This window comes from Mauremys reevesii, linkage group 2 (assembly GCF_016161935.1).
Source record: "Mauremys reevesii isolate NIE-2019 linkage group 2, ASM1616193v1, whole genome shotgun sequence".
NCBI classification, from domain to species: Eukaryota; Metazoa; Chordata; order Testudines; family Geoemydidae; genus Mauremys; species Mauremys reevesii.
Window position 1 is genome coordinate 129,340,208 of NC_052624.1, and position 16,327 is coordinate 129,356,534.

Genomic DNA, 16,327 nt, shown 5'->3' on the forward strand with positions numbered 1-16,327 from the left:
CTGCCGAAAACGGTAGGGAAGCAAAGGAAAGCCATGCCGGGGCGAGGGGCGGACACAACAATGGGTAAAGTTTGGGGGGGAGATTGCCCCCCCAAACAGCGGCGAGGCATGGGGGGGCACATGGCATTACATGCCAATGTCCCCCCTCATTTCTGCAAGCTCTGAGCAGCGCAGCTGAAGGAGGCTGCATCTCAGCTCCACTGACTCTGCAGCTGAATGCTGCCTCCTGGGTCCTAGTGCCAGTCATGCCCACTTCTGTATGCTGGGAGCCTTCCTGTTTTCTGTGCAACAATAAGTGCTGGCGGTGGGGCTGGGTAAGGAGGGTAGGGGGAAATGAGGGAAAGGGGTGGAGGGAAGAGGCAGTGGGGAAGGAAGGGGGTGAAATAGGGCAGGGGGAGAGGAATGTAGGAGTGAGGGACGGGGAGGAGGCATGGAGCAGTGTGGAAGCGGGATGAGATGGGGAAGAAAAGAGGATAAGGCAATCGTGGGGAAAAGTGGGAGCCTGGCATGCGGCAACCCATTGGCAGCAGCTGGAGCTCCTCCATTAAGCAGGCCCATCGAACCCTCACCCTGACAAACCCTACCCCCCTACACCTGGACTCCTCTAATGAGCCCCCCACACCCAGATCCCCACCCCACTGATCCCCAAACAGCTGCACCTGGACTCCCACCCCATCAAGCCCCACTCCCCCAGCACCCAGACCCCCCCCCCCTGAGCCACCCAGATGACCCCCCCACTGAGCCCCATCTATCTTCACCTGGATCCCCTGCAGCGTCCCTTTGCCCCTGCACCCAGAACTCCCCAACAAGTCCCTGTGCATCCAGGTCTCCCACTGAGCTACCACACCCAGATTGCCCCACACAGGAAATCTCTCACCCCAAACCTGGATCTCCCTCACACGAAGCCCCTCCACCCTTGGATCCTGCTGGACTGAGCCTGCCCACCCACAACTGGCGCAAAGGGACAGGGCCCTGGGGTGTTTCTGGGGCAGGCCCAGCTCTTGCACTGTATCTAGGTCAGGTGCAGCCTCATTGCCGAGTCCTTGTACCTGGGCGGTACAATTTGTTGTCAGTTTCATTATGTTATGCTTATAAAAAGCACATGGGATCTTTTCAGGGGAAAAGGCAATATGCGTGTTTATTGAAAATATATCGTATATACTCGTTCATAAGTCAATTTTTTTTTAGTAAAAAAGGGAAGCATCAGAGAAGGGGGGGTCAGCTTACGAACGAGTATAGAGAGGGAGAGGTGGGACACAGCGCCTCCCCCCACAACAGAAAGGGCAAGGAGAGGCAGTAGAGCCAGAAGGGAAGAGGCGGGGCCAGAGTCTCTCTGCTTCTGGTCACAGTGCTCTGCTGCTCTCCCCGCAGCCTCCGGGAAGCAGCTGCAACTCCAGGGCTGGCAGGCTTCGGCCGCACCGCCTGGTCCCGCCCCCAGAGCAGGCTGTGGCTGCGGCACCAGGCCCTCTGGCGCATGCTGCAGCAGTGTTGCCCAGCCTGCCAGAGCGGCCCTGGCCAGGCCAGAGACATCCTCCCCTGGCCCGCCCCAGCTAAGATTGGAAGGGATGGGATGTGGAGAGTGTGGGGGTCCCGGGCTAGGGGTGGGGTCATGTAGGGGTTGGTTACAGGGGTTACTCCTCTGACCCCCAGTCTCTTTCCCCCCCTCCCCAAATTTCTCCACCAGTTGCTGTCCCAGCCTGTCAGGGTAAGCTGCTGGCAGGCCAGGACACTTTGTTTACTTAGGTTTACCTCCGTGCCTGCGGAATAACATAGCTGAAGTCGACATACTTAGATCTACTTACTGCGGTGTCTTCGCTGCGGTAAGTCAAAGGCTGACACTCTCCCGTCGACTCCGCCTGTGCCTTTCGCACTGGTGGAGTACCAGAGTCAACGGGAGAGCGCTTGGCGGTCGATTTATCTCATCTAGACTAGACCTGATAAATTGATCCCGCTGGATCAATCACTGCCTGTCGATCCAGCGGGTAATGTAGACAAGCCCTAAGAGAGCTTACTTGACCCTACTGCACCTAACCACTTATGAGTCAATAATATGAGATCTTCAAAGACTCCCTCATGACTGCTTCCTTCCTAAACTCTGGGAGTGGGTGGGAGGAATCTTTAGGATTGTGAATGAGATACCATCCTTGGCTCAATGATCTGGGAAAACGTGACAAACCATAAAAGCTCCCTTTCCTGACTTCTTCGTTGGAGTGTGTCTTCCCCCTGATATATCTGCTTCTTTGCTCCCTTCCCAGACTTCTGCAGGAACTGCATTTGTCTGGACAATCCCCAAATCATTAAATTCTTAAGTTTCAAATGTCAGATTCTTAAATTATGTTTACTAAAAGGGAAAGTAACATCCAACTGATCTGTGAAAGAGCAACTCCACTCTTCTGTAGTGGTTGGGGAAGGGCATACAGGCAGATTCCTGTAGCAGTGTAGAAGACGTCTATCAAGCTAATGAATGAAACTAGGAAATAAAGCTGATTCAGAGCACTGTCAAATGAAAGCTGAATAAGGAACAAAATCATTGTTCCCATTTTTCAGTTATAGTAATCATAGGTTACTTGTAATATTGCAAGTTTAAAAAAAATTCAGAGAAATGAGTCTTGAGCTACATTACACCTTAAAAGTTTGTAATGTGATTTATTAATCTTGAGTGCTACAGAAATGTCAAGTTTTATAACAAAACTTTCAAACTACACTGGATGGATAGTTATTTTTTTGTCCACTTTGTAAAACTGGTAAAAATTCAAACTATTGCCACGCCACAGAACAGAGACTTTTCAGCATAAGTCTCACATTGTATTTGATAGAGCAATTTTTATCGTTTTCTCCATTCCCCTTCATGTTTTCCAGCTTTTTGTCCTTACCACATTGGTCACTTCTCTGTTGTTGGCCTGGGTTTTGAGGACTATGTAAGTATGGTTATTTTATAATTTTGATGTTTTAAATTCTTAAAAATTTGTGCAACTTAAATTTTTTGTGTTTTATAGGAACCCCTGATTTTTACTCTAGGACAACAGAACAGCCTGGGAAGTTGTCCGTGTCTTCATTATAGGACCTTTCATTGCTTTTAACTGTTTACCCTCCCCCCAAACGTCATTATTATAATCCCTGTCTAAGACTCCCCCTTTGTAAGGTCACTATATTTGGCTTTTTAATATTATATTTTTATAAAATCTAATATATTTTATTGTGGTGTTCCTTGATTGCATGGGGGATAATGCTTCATAAATGACTATTAGTGAATGCCAGGAAAAGGAGTAGGATATATGGCAGCTCCTCCTGCAAGGCTGGCAGCTTTGCATTATGTGGTTTTTCTAGTGGATGCAAACTTATTTTCCACTTTTTTTGTTGAGGATGCCAAATGATTAGTAAAGAGAGTTTATTGATTAAATATTTGTCCTACTCATGTTGTAGTATAAAGCCGCCTAGGAACCTTATAGTTCCAAATCCCAGCTGCCCAAGTGGACTCTGTGATTAATATTGAAAGAGGACTAAACTTTTTGAGGAATAAAAACTAACTAAAATTGAATGGAAAATATTTAAAACAACTTTTCTTTTCTTTTTTTTTCAGGTTCAAGCATCTCACTTTGAAGGCCTAATCACAACAATAGTTGGCTATGTGCAGCTAGCAATAACTCTAATTGTTTGTCATGTATCCTTTCATAAGTAGTTGCGTGACTCTGTCTTAAATTCTGTCTGTGGATCATTATCTCTAGCCATGTTGAGATCAGGGTTAGAAATGAAGCAGGAGCACTTTCTTTCTCTTTTTGCTTTGTTCTTATGATGAAACAAACTAAAAAGGGCTGTTTTAGGTAAAAATTTGGATACAATCTGTTTAATAAGTGCTTGACCATCCAGACCTAATTTCAAAACAGGCTGCATATTCAGAACAATAACAGCTTTGAGACTTCACTCAGCCCAGTTTTCCACGTATGGTAGTCTGTTTTATGGGAATGACATTGGAGAGGTCTTGACATGGAATCAACTTCTTCCCCAGCTGACCGTCAGCTAACCAGGATAAAATTTCACAAGGCCATAGATGGACTGCATTGCTTTCTTCCTGAATGGCAGATCCCTTTCTGGAGGTCAGCCAAAGAAAAGGGACAGTATGGTACAAATATTTCCACCCTCTTCAATAGCCACTAAAATACTAAAGGGTGTCCCTTGTTCACCATACACCATAATAGTCCATAAAGAATTTTGCAGCAGTTTTAGGGACTGCACTCAACGTTAAACTTGAGAAATGCGCTTAAAAGCTTTGCGGAAATGAAGTCATGATTGGGAGGATAAGAGTGCCCCTGTGATCTGGCAAGGCTTGCAGTTATAAGTTTTGTGATCTAGTCTGATAGACAGGTATGGAGCCATCCATTTCTCTCCACACGTAGGCTTCTTGTGGGCTACACAGCTGCAGCAGAGATAGAAATAGGCATACAGAAATATAACTAGGATTGTGCCACGTGGGATGGGAAGCTCATCTACATCAGTTCTCCTGTTTCAGGCAGCTTCTCGGGGTATGATTAGCCAGCGTGGGTATTCAGAAACGTGCTACCTCTGCTTGAACTAGCATGCTAGGAAATAGTAGTGTGAATATGGTCTCATGAGCTAGCCGCCAGAGTACAAGCCCATCTGACCCTTTGGGTGCATACTTGGAGGGCTAGTCTGTGCTGTAGTCCATGCTGCCATGACCACACTGCTGTTGTTGAGGTAGCGTTGATCTGTGCCTACACATGCTGCAATCACACCTCCTGACTGCAGTATAGACATACCCTTAGTATGTCTTCCTTGGTTTCTGCACCAGGCCAGTGGCATTCAGAGCTTCGTGCAACTTGAATTGCTCTTGGGCAGCAATTCACTTTGCTGTGCTGGAAAGATTGAAGTGACTGTTTACCACTATCTTAGAGTTTTGAAAATCTGAGGAGACTTGGTCACAGACAAAACTGTGTATGCTTTAAAAAAGTTAAATTGATTTCTGTTTGAAGGAGTAAATTTATTTGCTATTTAACACTTTATATTGCAGTAGAACTTAAAGGCCACAGTCAGTTTGGGCCTTGTGATACTTTACTGTGCTTGTACAGTGCCTATTTGATGCCATGTCTCTCTTGAGATCCTCTGGCCTACTAAAAGGAGACTGTTATCCAGGAATTTAAAGATATGTAGGCATTGTGCTCAGGTTTGCAACACAATGATTTAGGAACCTAAATCTCATTTTTGAAAGGGATTTAGACTCTTGAGAGCCTAAATCCTATTGACAGTAAGTAGGATTTAAGCTCCTAAGTGTCTAAATCCCCTTTAAAAAGTATATTTAGGCTCCTAAATCACTTAAGCATTGCAATCCTGAGCACCACAACACCTAAATACTTTTAAAACCCTGGGACTAAATTTTCCAAAAAATAGCAAACACACACTCTAGCTTTGCTGTGAAGAGATGAGAATTTCTCTCAGACCCCATTAAAATGCATATTACATTAGACCTCCAGACTTGTCACTGCACTGTTAAACTCTTGGTGGTAAATATTCCTGCATAAATTTTTTCAAAAGTGATTTCTAGTATCTCAGTTTTCAGTCCCCAGCTTCAGATGCCTTTGAAAGAGGGCTTGATATTCAGAGGATGGGTGCTTAGCACTTTGGTAAGCAGGTCCCTTTAAGGTGTTTCAAATCAGGCACCCAAAATCATCGTTATTTTTGAAAGATTAGGACCCCAGCAATAGTATTCACACTTTCACATTAGTGTTTGACTCTTCCAGAATTTCCTGCTATAAAATCTAGATTGCACAGTTGCTGATATGAATTGTATCATACTCTTCTGGTCCTCTTATAGCATTTCATTTAGTATATTTCCTTGACCAGAGTATGTAGGGTTTGGCTGCGCTTGTAAAATTCCAGAGATCACGTCACTTATTGGGAGTCTGCTATATTGTTGTTAAGGTAATTATAGTCTTCTGAAAGCAAAAGGTATTCAACTATAATTTTGTTAGTGATTTATTCATAGTTACTGAGTAATTTTTTTTCCTTTTCCCTGAAGGTTTCCTTATTAGTGGTTGTAGAAATTGGTGTGTTCCCCCTTATCTGTGGCTGGTGGCTGGATATATGCTCCTTGGTAAGAACAGAAATTATTGGAATGTAGGCCAAGTCTTACACTGTTTTTTTTTTTTCTGAGGGGAAAGTTCTTTTGCCTTGGAGAAAAAAAAATGGATATAAACTGGACTTGCAGAAAATGTATCTCTTCGCTTTTTTTATACTTTCATTGTTTCAGAGGTCAGAGGTAGTTTGTTCTAAGGCGCGGTGCAATACAAAGTATATGTTCCTGTATTTAAGGCAATTAAAGTCTATAATCTATGTTTAAAACAGCAAAAAAACCATCATTACACTTTTTGAAACAGTTAGTTGCAAAACACTGTGAAAAGTCACTTCTCTGCTATGCTAAATGTCTTACCGGCAACTCCTTGACTGAGTTTTCTTTATTTGGCTGCCTATGGGGAAATTCATACATGGTTCATCTTGTGGCATTACTATGAATTTTTCCTTCTGTGTATTGAATGCCATATGAGAGAGACTGTTTTTATTGTAGTCTGGGGCAGTGGTTCTCAACCAGGGATCCGGAGCCCCCTGGAGGCCCGCGAGCAGATTTCAGGGGGTTCACCAAAATAAACCAGAGAGGGGTCGGCATTAGACTTACTGGGGCCCAGGGCAGAAAGCCAAAGCCTGAACCCCATCACCTGGGGCTGAAGCTGAAGCCCAAGCAGCTTAGCTTTGTGGGTCCTCCTGTGGCATGAGGCGCTGGGCAACTGCCCTGCGTGCTACCCCTGAATGCCAGTGGCTTTTAATGTACTGGATATGCAGAAAAACGGTTGCTGTGGCACAGGTGGACCGTGGAACTTTTATAGCATTTTGGGGGAGGGGAGACTCACAAAGAAAAAGGTTGAGGACCCTTGGTCTAGGGAGTGCGGGGAAAAGGAAGGGGAAATTATCATAACTTTTAAAATGTCACTTCCCCAAAACCTAATATAAGAGATTACTTATTAAATGCTTATATAGGAAAAAGCAACCATTTTGCTCTCAGCATTAAAATACCCTATTTCTAATGAGAATAAATGTACAGTACAGTTTCGTATGAGCTGATATGCTCATGCTGATATGCTTTGTAGTGTTACATATTAAATGTTAGTTTTAGTTTCCTTCCCATTCTTAAAACTATGTGGCGCAGAGAAATATGTCACTATTTGCCATCTCCAGTGTCAGTGCTATAAGTATGTTGTAAGAACTGTGTGGTTTTCAGTGACACTTATGACTTAAATAGACATTTTTGTTTTCTTGAATGCTCCTCTAAATATTGATAGTTTTGCAACAGGTTGAGATTATTTAAATGTAATATATAATCCAATTTAACCCTATTTGCTAGCTACAAACTGGGGTAAATTAAATGGGTAACCAAGGAAGAGTATTTGGTAAACGTTGATCGTATGTACTTTTTTGTTTAGGAAATGTTTGATGCTACTTTGAAAGACAGAGAGTTGAGCTTTCAGTCTGCCCCTGGTACCACAATGTTCCTACACTGGTTAGTGGGAATGGTTTACGTCTTTTACTTTGCATCTTTCATTCTCTTACTGAGAGAGGTAAGTTCTTATTTAGGTGAGGGGATTATAAAATATATTTGAACAACTTTATGTACTGAAGAGTTCATTAGCTCTTCCCAATCTGTGTGTTTCTGTTATGATTCTTTTAATACATATCAGACTTCAAAATTTTTCTGCCTTAAAAATTGAACAATCGTGCTGGTTACGAGTGAATATGGGAACACCCTTAGGGTGCTAGCCGATTGCATGCAAAGGAGTTTTTAATATGGATGCTGCTTTTGCTTAAATACTTCTTTGTATCTGTAAACTGAAATGTATTTGAAAGTAAAGATTTTCAGTTAAAATGTTTCCACTTGGCCTAGTAGTAATGCTCTGCAGTGTTCTTCTGTACCTCTCATTGTTGACTCTTGTATTGAAAAGTTCTTCATATTTATATCAGCCTTCTAACACGTTTTTTCCAACAGAAATCTAACTCTGTAATTAGACAACATGCTAATAATTCTTATGTTGCTTGCATTTTTGTCTTTTTAAACTAAAATGTAAATACCTGTTTCAGGTACTGAGACCTGGTGTCCTGTGGTTTCTGAGGAATTTGAATGATCCAGATTTTAATCCAGTTCAGGAAATGATTCACTTGCCCATTTATAGACATCTCAGGAGGTTTATTTTATCAGTGGTAAGGACTTTTTTCAGACTTGTCCTTGAATAATTTATATTCATTTCTTTCTTGTTGTTGCAAATACAGTGCTAGCCTAGCTGACATTTCAATATTAGCATGTTTAACTTTTGTTTTTGATGTGTGTTCATTTTTTAGTTACTAAAATAAAACTGAAGTTTACTTCTTCAGAGGTGTTAGTTGTAACAGATGCCCCACTTCAGATTATCTGAAATGCTGTTGGAAAATTTTTAATTAAAAGTTTTAAAATGTTTGTGTCTAGTACAGACAATCACAAATCTTCCCGTTGTGCTAAAGCCACAAGGACGGCTTGTATCACTGGCCAACAGTTACTTTATTACTATGGACGGTGGAGGAGATCCCTTGAGCTCACGGTGCTGGTCTAACCCATTTATTGCAACAAACATTCTGGGTCCCAGTTCAGTAGCGATGGGTCTGATTCATGTTTCTGGTCTGTATTGGGGTGGACCGTGGTGGCCTGGGCAGTGGTATCTACTACTAGATGTAGCTGCAGGCTGTTGAATTATTGGGGAAACACCTGAAGTCTTTCCTGGCCTCCCCAAGCACTTTCCAGATGTTCACCCTGATGTCTGTCTGGAAGGCCTTTAAGGCAACATCTCAGATGGCCTGCTTTGGCACTGGTTTTGCAGATACAGGCCCTGAAGAATGCATACCTTTGAAACAGACTGCTGTATGGGATACTGTGATGCTGATATACTGTTAACACATCAACAGCCTCTGTACCTTGTTGGATCACCCTAATGGTGCTCAGCATACACTCTGAGGGTGAGACCTTCTCCCTGCCATCTGGAGAGGAGTGCTGGTCAGTCATGCTTAGGACTCTAGAAAACAGCAGGATGTATTGGCCTTTTGTCATCTTATAGCCACACTGCTTTGGCTGCATTAGGGATGTATGTGTCACATCAAATGACCCAAACTTAGTCCAACATGTAGTTCTTTTTAAAGATCTCAAATGCATGGGTTAGCAGAATATAATGGAGTTGGTTTATGCTTTATGAATCAAGAAATGAAGCTCTTGGCTAATTATCATTCTCTGAAGGTATGAGTTGAAATGATTTCAGAACCTTCATCAGACTCGCAGCGGTACCATGGGCCCCATGAAGGATGATCAATTACAGCTTATATATTCAGAGATTAAACAACTTTCTCTTCTAGTTTATACATTTATTTCTCTTTATGGAACATAGACTACCAAAATTTGAGAGGAACAGGTTTTAATTTAATCATGGATCTTTGTTCATCCATTTTTTTCATTCAGAACCTTTGCAGATGGTTTACATCTTCATTGGCCCATCCATATAAAAAATAAGGCCTCATGTGAGTCTTGTAGATATAATATGCATTTGTAATTTTCTTGTTGCAGATCGTCTTTGGGTCAATTGTCCTGCTCATGCTTTGGCTTCCTATCCGTATTATTAAGTATCTGTTGCCTAATTTTCTTCCATATAATGTCATGCTCTACAGGTAAGTTTTTATTTTCATTCTGAAAGATGTTTTTGGTCTCCGTGTGATTAGACAGAGTCCTCCTTGTGTACCGCTCTAAGGCCATGTCTACACTTATAAGCTTACAGCAGCACAGCTGTACCAATACAGCTGTGCCGCTATAAGAGTGCTCATGTAGCTGTGTTATGCCCATTGACATAATAAAACAGCTCAACGAGCAGTGGTAGCTGTGTCGGCTGGCAGGGCCAGCTTTAGGCCAATTCCACCAATTCCCCCAAATTGGGCCCCGCGCCCAGTGAGAATCTCTTCCCTGGCTAGAGGTGCCTTTTTAATTTTTACTCACCTGGCGGCGCTCCGGGTCTTCGGCAGCACTTCAGAGGTGGGTCCTTCGCTTGTTCTGGGTCTTCGGCGGCACTTCGGAGGCGAGTCCTTCAGTACCGCCGAAGTGCGGCCGAAGACTCAGAGCACTGTCCGGTGAGTACAAGCCCCACATGGTTTTTTTACGTGTTTTTTTTTTTTTGGTCTTCCCTGCTGGGGCCCCGTCGAAACTGTTCGAATTGGGCCCCGCACTTCCTAAAGCCAGCCCTGTCGGCTGGAGAACACTTACGCTGGCAAAACTTATGTTGCTCAGAGGGGTGTTTTTTCACACCCCTGAGCAACAAAAGATTTGCCAACGTAAGTGTATTTTCCACTGCATGCATCCGATGAAGTAGGTTTTAGCCCACGAAAGTGTATGCTCAAATAAATTTGTTAGTCTCTAAGGTGCCACAAGTACTCCTGTTCTTTTTGCTGATACAGACTAACACGGCTGCTACCCTGAAATAAGTGCTAGCGTAGACATGGCATAATTGTACCAGTTTCACCATTACCATTATACCACTTTCACCATTACTTTGACATTGCATTCAGACATGTAGAAGTTGAACAAATTATTAGTTTTACCCCATAGGCTAGTTATCCCATAGGTTATCATCATGCTGTGGGAGGAGATGGGGGAAGGAAATAGGGCTGTTGATAAATTGCAGTTAACTCACGTGATTAACTCAAATTAATCGCACTGTTAAACAAAAGAATACCAATTGAAATTTATTAAATATTTTTGGATGTTTTTCTGCATTTTCAAATATATTGATTTCTATTACAACACAGAATACAAAGTGTATACTGCTCACTTTATATTATTTTTATTACAAATATTTGCACTGTAAAAAACAAAATAGTATTTTTCAATTCACCTCATACAAGTACTGTAGTGCAATCTCTTTATCCTGAAAGTGTAACTTGCAAATGTAGATTTTTTTTTGGTTACATAACTGCATTCAAAAACAAAACAATGTAAAACTTTAGCACCTACAAGTCCACTCAGTCCTACTTCTTGTTCAGCCAATCGCTAAGACAAAAAGTTTGTTTACATTTATGGGAGATAATGCTGCCTGCTTCTTATTTATAATGTCACCTGAAAGTGAGAACAGGTGTTCGCGTGGCACTTTTGTAGCCGGTATTGCAAGGTATTTACATGCCAGATATGCTAACCATTCGTATGCCCCTTCATGCTTCAGCCACCATTCCAGAGAACAGCTTCCATGCTGATGATGCTTGTTAAAAAAAAAGTTTTAATTAAATTTGTGATTGAACGCCTTGGGGAAGAATTATATGTCTCCTGTTCTGTTTTACCTGCATTCTGCCATATATTTCATGTTATAGCAGTCTCAGATGATGACCCAGCACATGTTCATTTTAAGAACATTTTCACAGCAGATTTGACAAAATGCAAAGAAGGTACCAATGTGAGATTTCTAAAAATAGCTACAGCACTCGACCCAAGATTTAAGAATCAGAAGTGTCGTCCAAAATCTGAGGGATGAGGTGTGGAGCATGCTTTCAGAAGTCTTAAGAGCAACGCTCATATGCAGAAACTACAAAACCTCAACCACCAAAAAAGAAAATCAACCTTCTGGTGGCATCTGACTCAGACAATAAAAATGAACATGCATTCATGGGAGGGATAGATCAGTGGTTTGAGCATTGGCTTGCTAAACCCAGGGTTGTGAGTTCAATCCTTGAGGGGGCCATTTAGGGAACTGGGGTAAAAATCTGTCTGGGAATTGGTTCTGCTTTGAGCAGGGGGTTGGACTAGATGACCTCCTGAGGTCCCTTCCAACCTCTATGTTCTATGTCTGCTCTGCTTTGGATTGTTGTTAAGCAGAACCCGTCAGTATGGACGCATGTCCTCTGGAATGATGGTTGAAGCATGAAGGGATATATGACTCTTTAGCATATTTGGCATGTAAATATCTTGCAACACCGGCTGCAACAGTGCCATGTGAACGCGTATTCTCACTTTCAGGTGACATTGTAAACAAGAAGTGGGCAGCATTATCTCCTGCAAATTGTAGCCAAACTTGTTTGTCTTAGTGATTGGCTGAATAAGAAGTAGGACTGAGTGGACTTGCAGGCTTTAAAGTTTTACATTGTTTTATTTTTTAATGCAGTTTTTTTTGGTACATAATTCTACATTTGTACATTCAACTTTCATGATAAAGAGATTGCACTACAGTACTTGTATTAGGTCAACTGAAAAATACTATTTTGTTTTTTACAGTGCAAATATTTGTAATAAAAATAAATATAAATTAAGCATTGTACACTTTGTATTCTGTGATGTAATTGAAATCAATATATTTGAAAATATAGTAAATCAAAAACATTTAAATAAATGGTATTCTATTGTTTAACAGTGTGATTAATCGCGATTAATTTTTTAAGTGTGATTAATATTTTTAAGCACTTGACAGCCCTATTTTGTTTGTTTGCTTGTTTGTTTTTACAATGTTTTTGAAACACTTCTGATAACAGAAGATATCTTTCCTAAAGACTTTTCATAAAACTGTCTATTCACATTAAATTCCTAAACACTACTAAAAAATCTTGGCTATTAAAGTCTAAGAATTGTCTGTGATGGAATCCTACTTAGCCTTTACTGTTAGTTTAGTCAGATATTTGGTTATAATAGTTTTGGTTTGTTAAAATGTTTGTAGGAAATTCATAAAATTTTAGAATAGTCCTTATATGTTTGCCTCCATGTTCTTTCCCATTGTTTCTAGTGATGCTCCAGTGAGTGAACTTTCTCTGGAGCTGCTTTTGCTTCAGGTAGTGCTGCCAGCTCTGCTTGAACAAGGACACACGAGACAGTGGTTGAAAGGTCTTGTACGAGCATGGACTGTTACAGCTGGGTACTTACTGTAAGTGTAAACAGCCAATATCAGTTATGTGGCTTGTGTCACTTTAGCTTTTTTAATGTGGAAGAAATGTATTCTTTGGCTAGATATCGGAACTGGAGCATTATGGATTACTTGATACATAAATGTGTGCATAGCAGAGATGCATGAAAATTTATATAGAACAAATTATTGTACAGTGAATCCTTGAACATGTATTGCAACTTCAGAATATGCCTTTGCAATTAATTGTATTTGCTGCACAAATACAACTTTCGCATGGTAAAAAATTATATAGCTGAATCTGAATAGCAATTTCTGTTGTCCCTGTTTCTGTGTTTTGCTTTCTATTATGTTTATCTTTTCGGAATGAAATTTTTGTTGCTTTCTTCTTCCATAGACTCTTTGGAAAATATGAGCAAAATTAATGTGTACCCTTCTGGTGCTATTTAATCCATGCAAAAAATATAAATAAATCCACCCCTGAAAACCCTCCTATGTGAGGGCATAAAGGTTGGAGTGGCTGTGACCCTCCCTCAGTTCTCTCTTACCATCCGTGACAGAGATGGAACTCGGACAGTGTCCTATGGGCTATAGTTTTTTTGAGCTTCAATCTTAATCCTTTTGTGAAGAAATACCATTTCACTTTTTCTCTTTCATTGCTCATGTACAGAAAAAAGTATGAAGAGATTCTCCTACACAACCTCTCCATACAGAAGGGTAAGGCACTTTACACCGACTGCCAGTATGGTCTATTGTAAACCCACAGGGTTTAAATCTTGTCCATTGTGCCACAGTCGTATGTCCTTAATCAGTGGTCTCAGCAGGTGTTTTTTCTCCCTTGGAAGAGCACATCACCCAACAAGTGCTTCATCTGTCACTTCTTGTCCCACACCTGAAAACTGAGAGACGTGTGTTTGAAATTAAGTCTCTTGAAGCAGTCTTTAAACGTCTTATATGATCTTGGAGAAGAGACATCCTCCAAGCTGGAGACAAGGAGGCTATATACAGTAAGTGTTCTGGTAACCAGACACCATGCCTCTGGTTCTAGTAGGCAGAAATCTAAAAAGGGACCATGGAACTGGCACCATGATCCTTCAGTGCTGTGTGCATCAGTACCGACTCTGGGGCAAAGAGACCTGGCACCCATATCATCCACTTTGGATGCCAAGCAGCATACCCTCACCATGCATAAGCACAGCTCAAAACATGCAACAAGCTCATTCCATGAGAAAGACCCATAGCATTCCTCCAAAGGCAGGTCTTCTAAACCTTCATTAGTGTTGAGGGATGGGAGCAAAGCATCGGCTGTGAAAGACTCTGGAGACCACAGTACTGATGCTGACGTCAACACCACTGGTGCCAATCAATGAGCCTTTCCAATATCAAGATGTGCCTTTGAGGAACTGCCTTTGCTGCTTGTTTTGGTACCAGCAGAGTCAGTACTGGTCCCATATCTAATGGCACGGCTGTTCCTGGAGATGTATTTCTTCTTGCCATGTCCAAGCCACTCCTCCCTGACTTCAAGCATGAGCTCAGACCAGAATAGTACATTAACGGGGGCTCTGGAAGTGTCCCATATCTGGCACTGACACACAGCTGACAGTGGACAGGCCAATCACAGCTTGGCCAGTAATTGTACAATTTACCTTTATGGCCCTGTTGGGGCCCACCTTCCCAGAGTGGTGCCCTATCGTGTGTCTGGGAAAAGCAGGTCTCACTCTTCATCTGGCATCAATAGTCAGATCCCTGTCACAGGACCAGAGAAGTGTCCTTGTGAGGTAATGGCTCGGGAAACACTCCAATTGTCTTCCCCACCTAATCCTTCTATTTTCCAAATGAAGCTGTTGCCTTACCCGACACCAACCATCAATGACTTTAGGGCATTCCAGACCTGCTCCTGAGGATAGCTTGCTGAAATCTTGGACTTTGAGATGACCGTGATCTTAGGTTTGTTCTCTGTTCGATATCCTCAGCCCCAACTGGGATTGTGCTACTAATCATAGTATATTGGACCCAGCAAAAGGATTGTGGCACACCTCAACCTTGCTTTCCCCTACTTCAAACGGAGTATAAAAGTGTTATCAAGTCCCATCCAAAGGCTTTGAACTTTCTTATAAGCATCAGACACCAGAGTCGCTTATGGTGTCTGTGGTCCAGGGAAAGACTAGATCCACCACAGATAAGGACCCCCCCCCACCCCCCGAAACTGAACTACTTTGGCCAAAAGGCTTACTCATCAGGCCTTCCTCCAGTTCCTCACAGGAAGCTACTGGCCCTGTTGGCAAAATAGTTTTCTGATGTGGGCATGGGTGACCCCATTCCTATTAAGGCTCCTGCAAGATTGTAAGGAAGAGCTGAGACATACTATCAAGGAAGGGGCAAGTAGTAATAAGAACAATGCTACAAGCCACAGTGGATGAGTCAGATATGACCACTTGATTCATAGGTACAGTAGCCCAAATGCTCTGCGCCTCCTGGTTATAAATGTCTGGGATTCCAAAAGAAGTCCAGGTGATGAGAGATGACCTGCCCTTCAGGGCATGAAGCTCTTTAGCAATTGGACTGATCAGGCAGTCCTTTCCCTCAAAGATTTGAGAGCAATTCTGAGATCTTTAGGGATGTACTATCCCGCACCTTAAGTAAGCCCTTCTGGGATCAGCTCCCACAAAGACAAAGAACACAGTCTTATTCCCATAATTGTCAACCAGAATATTTGCCCAGAAAGAAACCCTGCTACACCAGTAGGCGCCTGTTGTCCTCCATTGTACACCAAGCCTGCTCTGAGTCAGCAGGTTTGACAGGAGTATTCAGAGCTCAGTTGTGTCAAGCCTATACTGCAGCCAACTTTCAGGAATCGCTTTTCCCCTCTTCTGTCAGTTGTGCTCAGAGATTAGATAAAGAATTAATGGTCATCATCATTGCCCATGGCTACCCCCATCCAATTCCTTTCCTCATCCCCTTCCTTATTTCAGGGATCTTTCCTCAAGAGCCTGTTACAAAAAATGCCCCATAGGTCTCCAGTTGCTGCGTAGACATGCCCTGAGATGATCGTAGTACAGATCAAAGAAGTGTTTCTCTTCCACTAGTGATCCATACACAACTGAGTCGAAATTTAATTGAATCATAACAAGACAAGGAAGGCCTGATCCTGCAGACCCCATACGGTCAAACTGTCAAGGATTCCATCCAGACCTGAAGTTGCAGCACCTGACAACCTGGATATTGACTGGTTGAGTGCCATGGAAAATCAGGAAATCCTGACGTAGAGCAGAATACTGTGCAAGAGAAACTTATTCCTCCAAATGGAAAGGATAATCAATATGCACAACCCACCACGGCCTAAACACATTGCAGGCCCTGATATTGAAGATTCTGGACTACTT

The 16,327-nt window shown here is 42.3% G+C and overlaps 1 protein-coding gene across 7 annotated transcripts in view; it reads left to right on the top strand.

The window, feature by feature from the left end:
• The window catches only part of MARCHF6 (membrane associated ring-CH-type finger 6), a 145,131-nt gene that overhangs the window by 66,601 nt on the left and 62,203 nt on the right, over window positions 1-16,327 (top strand). For all 7 annotated transcript variants that reach the window (XM_039526548.1, XM_039526547.1, XM_039526553.1 and 4 more), the window contains 8 exons: window positions 2,860-2,918; window positions 3,581-3,661; window positions 5,866-5,934; window positions 6,032-6,106; window positions 7,488-7,622; window positions 8,140-8,259; window positions 9,644-9,744; window positions 12,828-12,965. In XM_039526548.1, the coding sequence (XP_039382482.1) occupies window positions 2,860-2,918; window positions 3,581-3,661; window positions 5,866-5,934; window positions 6,032-6,106; window positions 7,488-7,622; window positions 8,140-8,259; window positions 9,644-9,744; window positions 12,828-12,965 (778 nt within the window). The remainder of the gene's footprint in view (window positions 1-2,859; window positions 2,919-3,580; window positions 3,662-5,865; window positions 5,935-6,031; window positions 6,107-7,487; window positions 7,623-8,139; window positions 8,260-9,643; window positions 9,745-12,827; window positions 12,966-16,327) is intronic.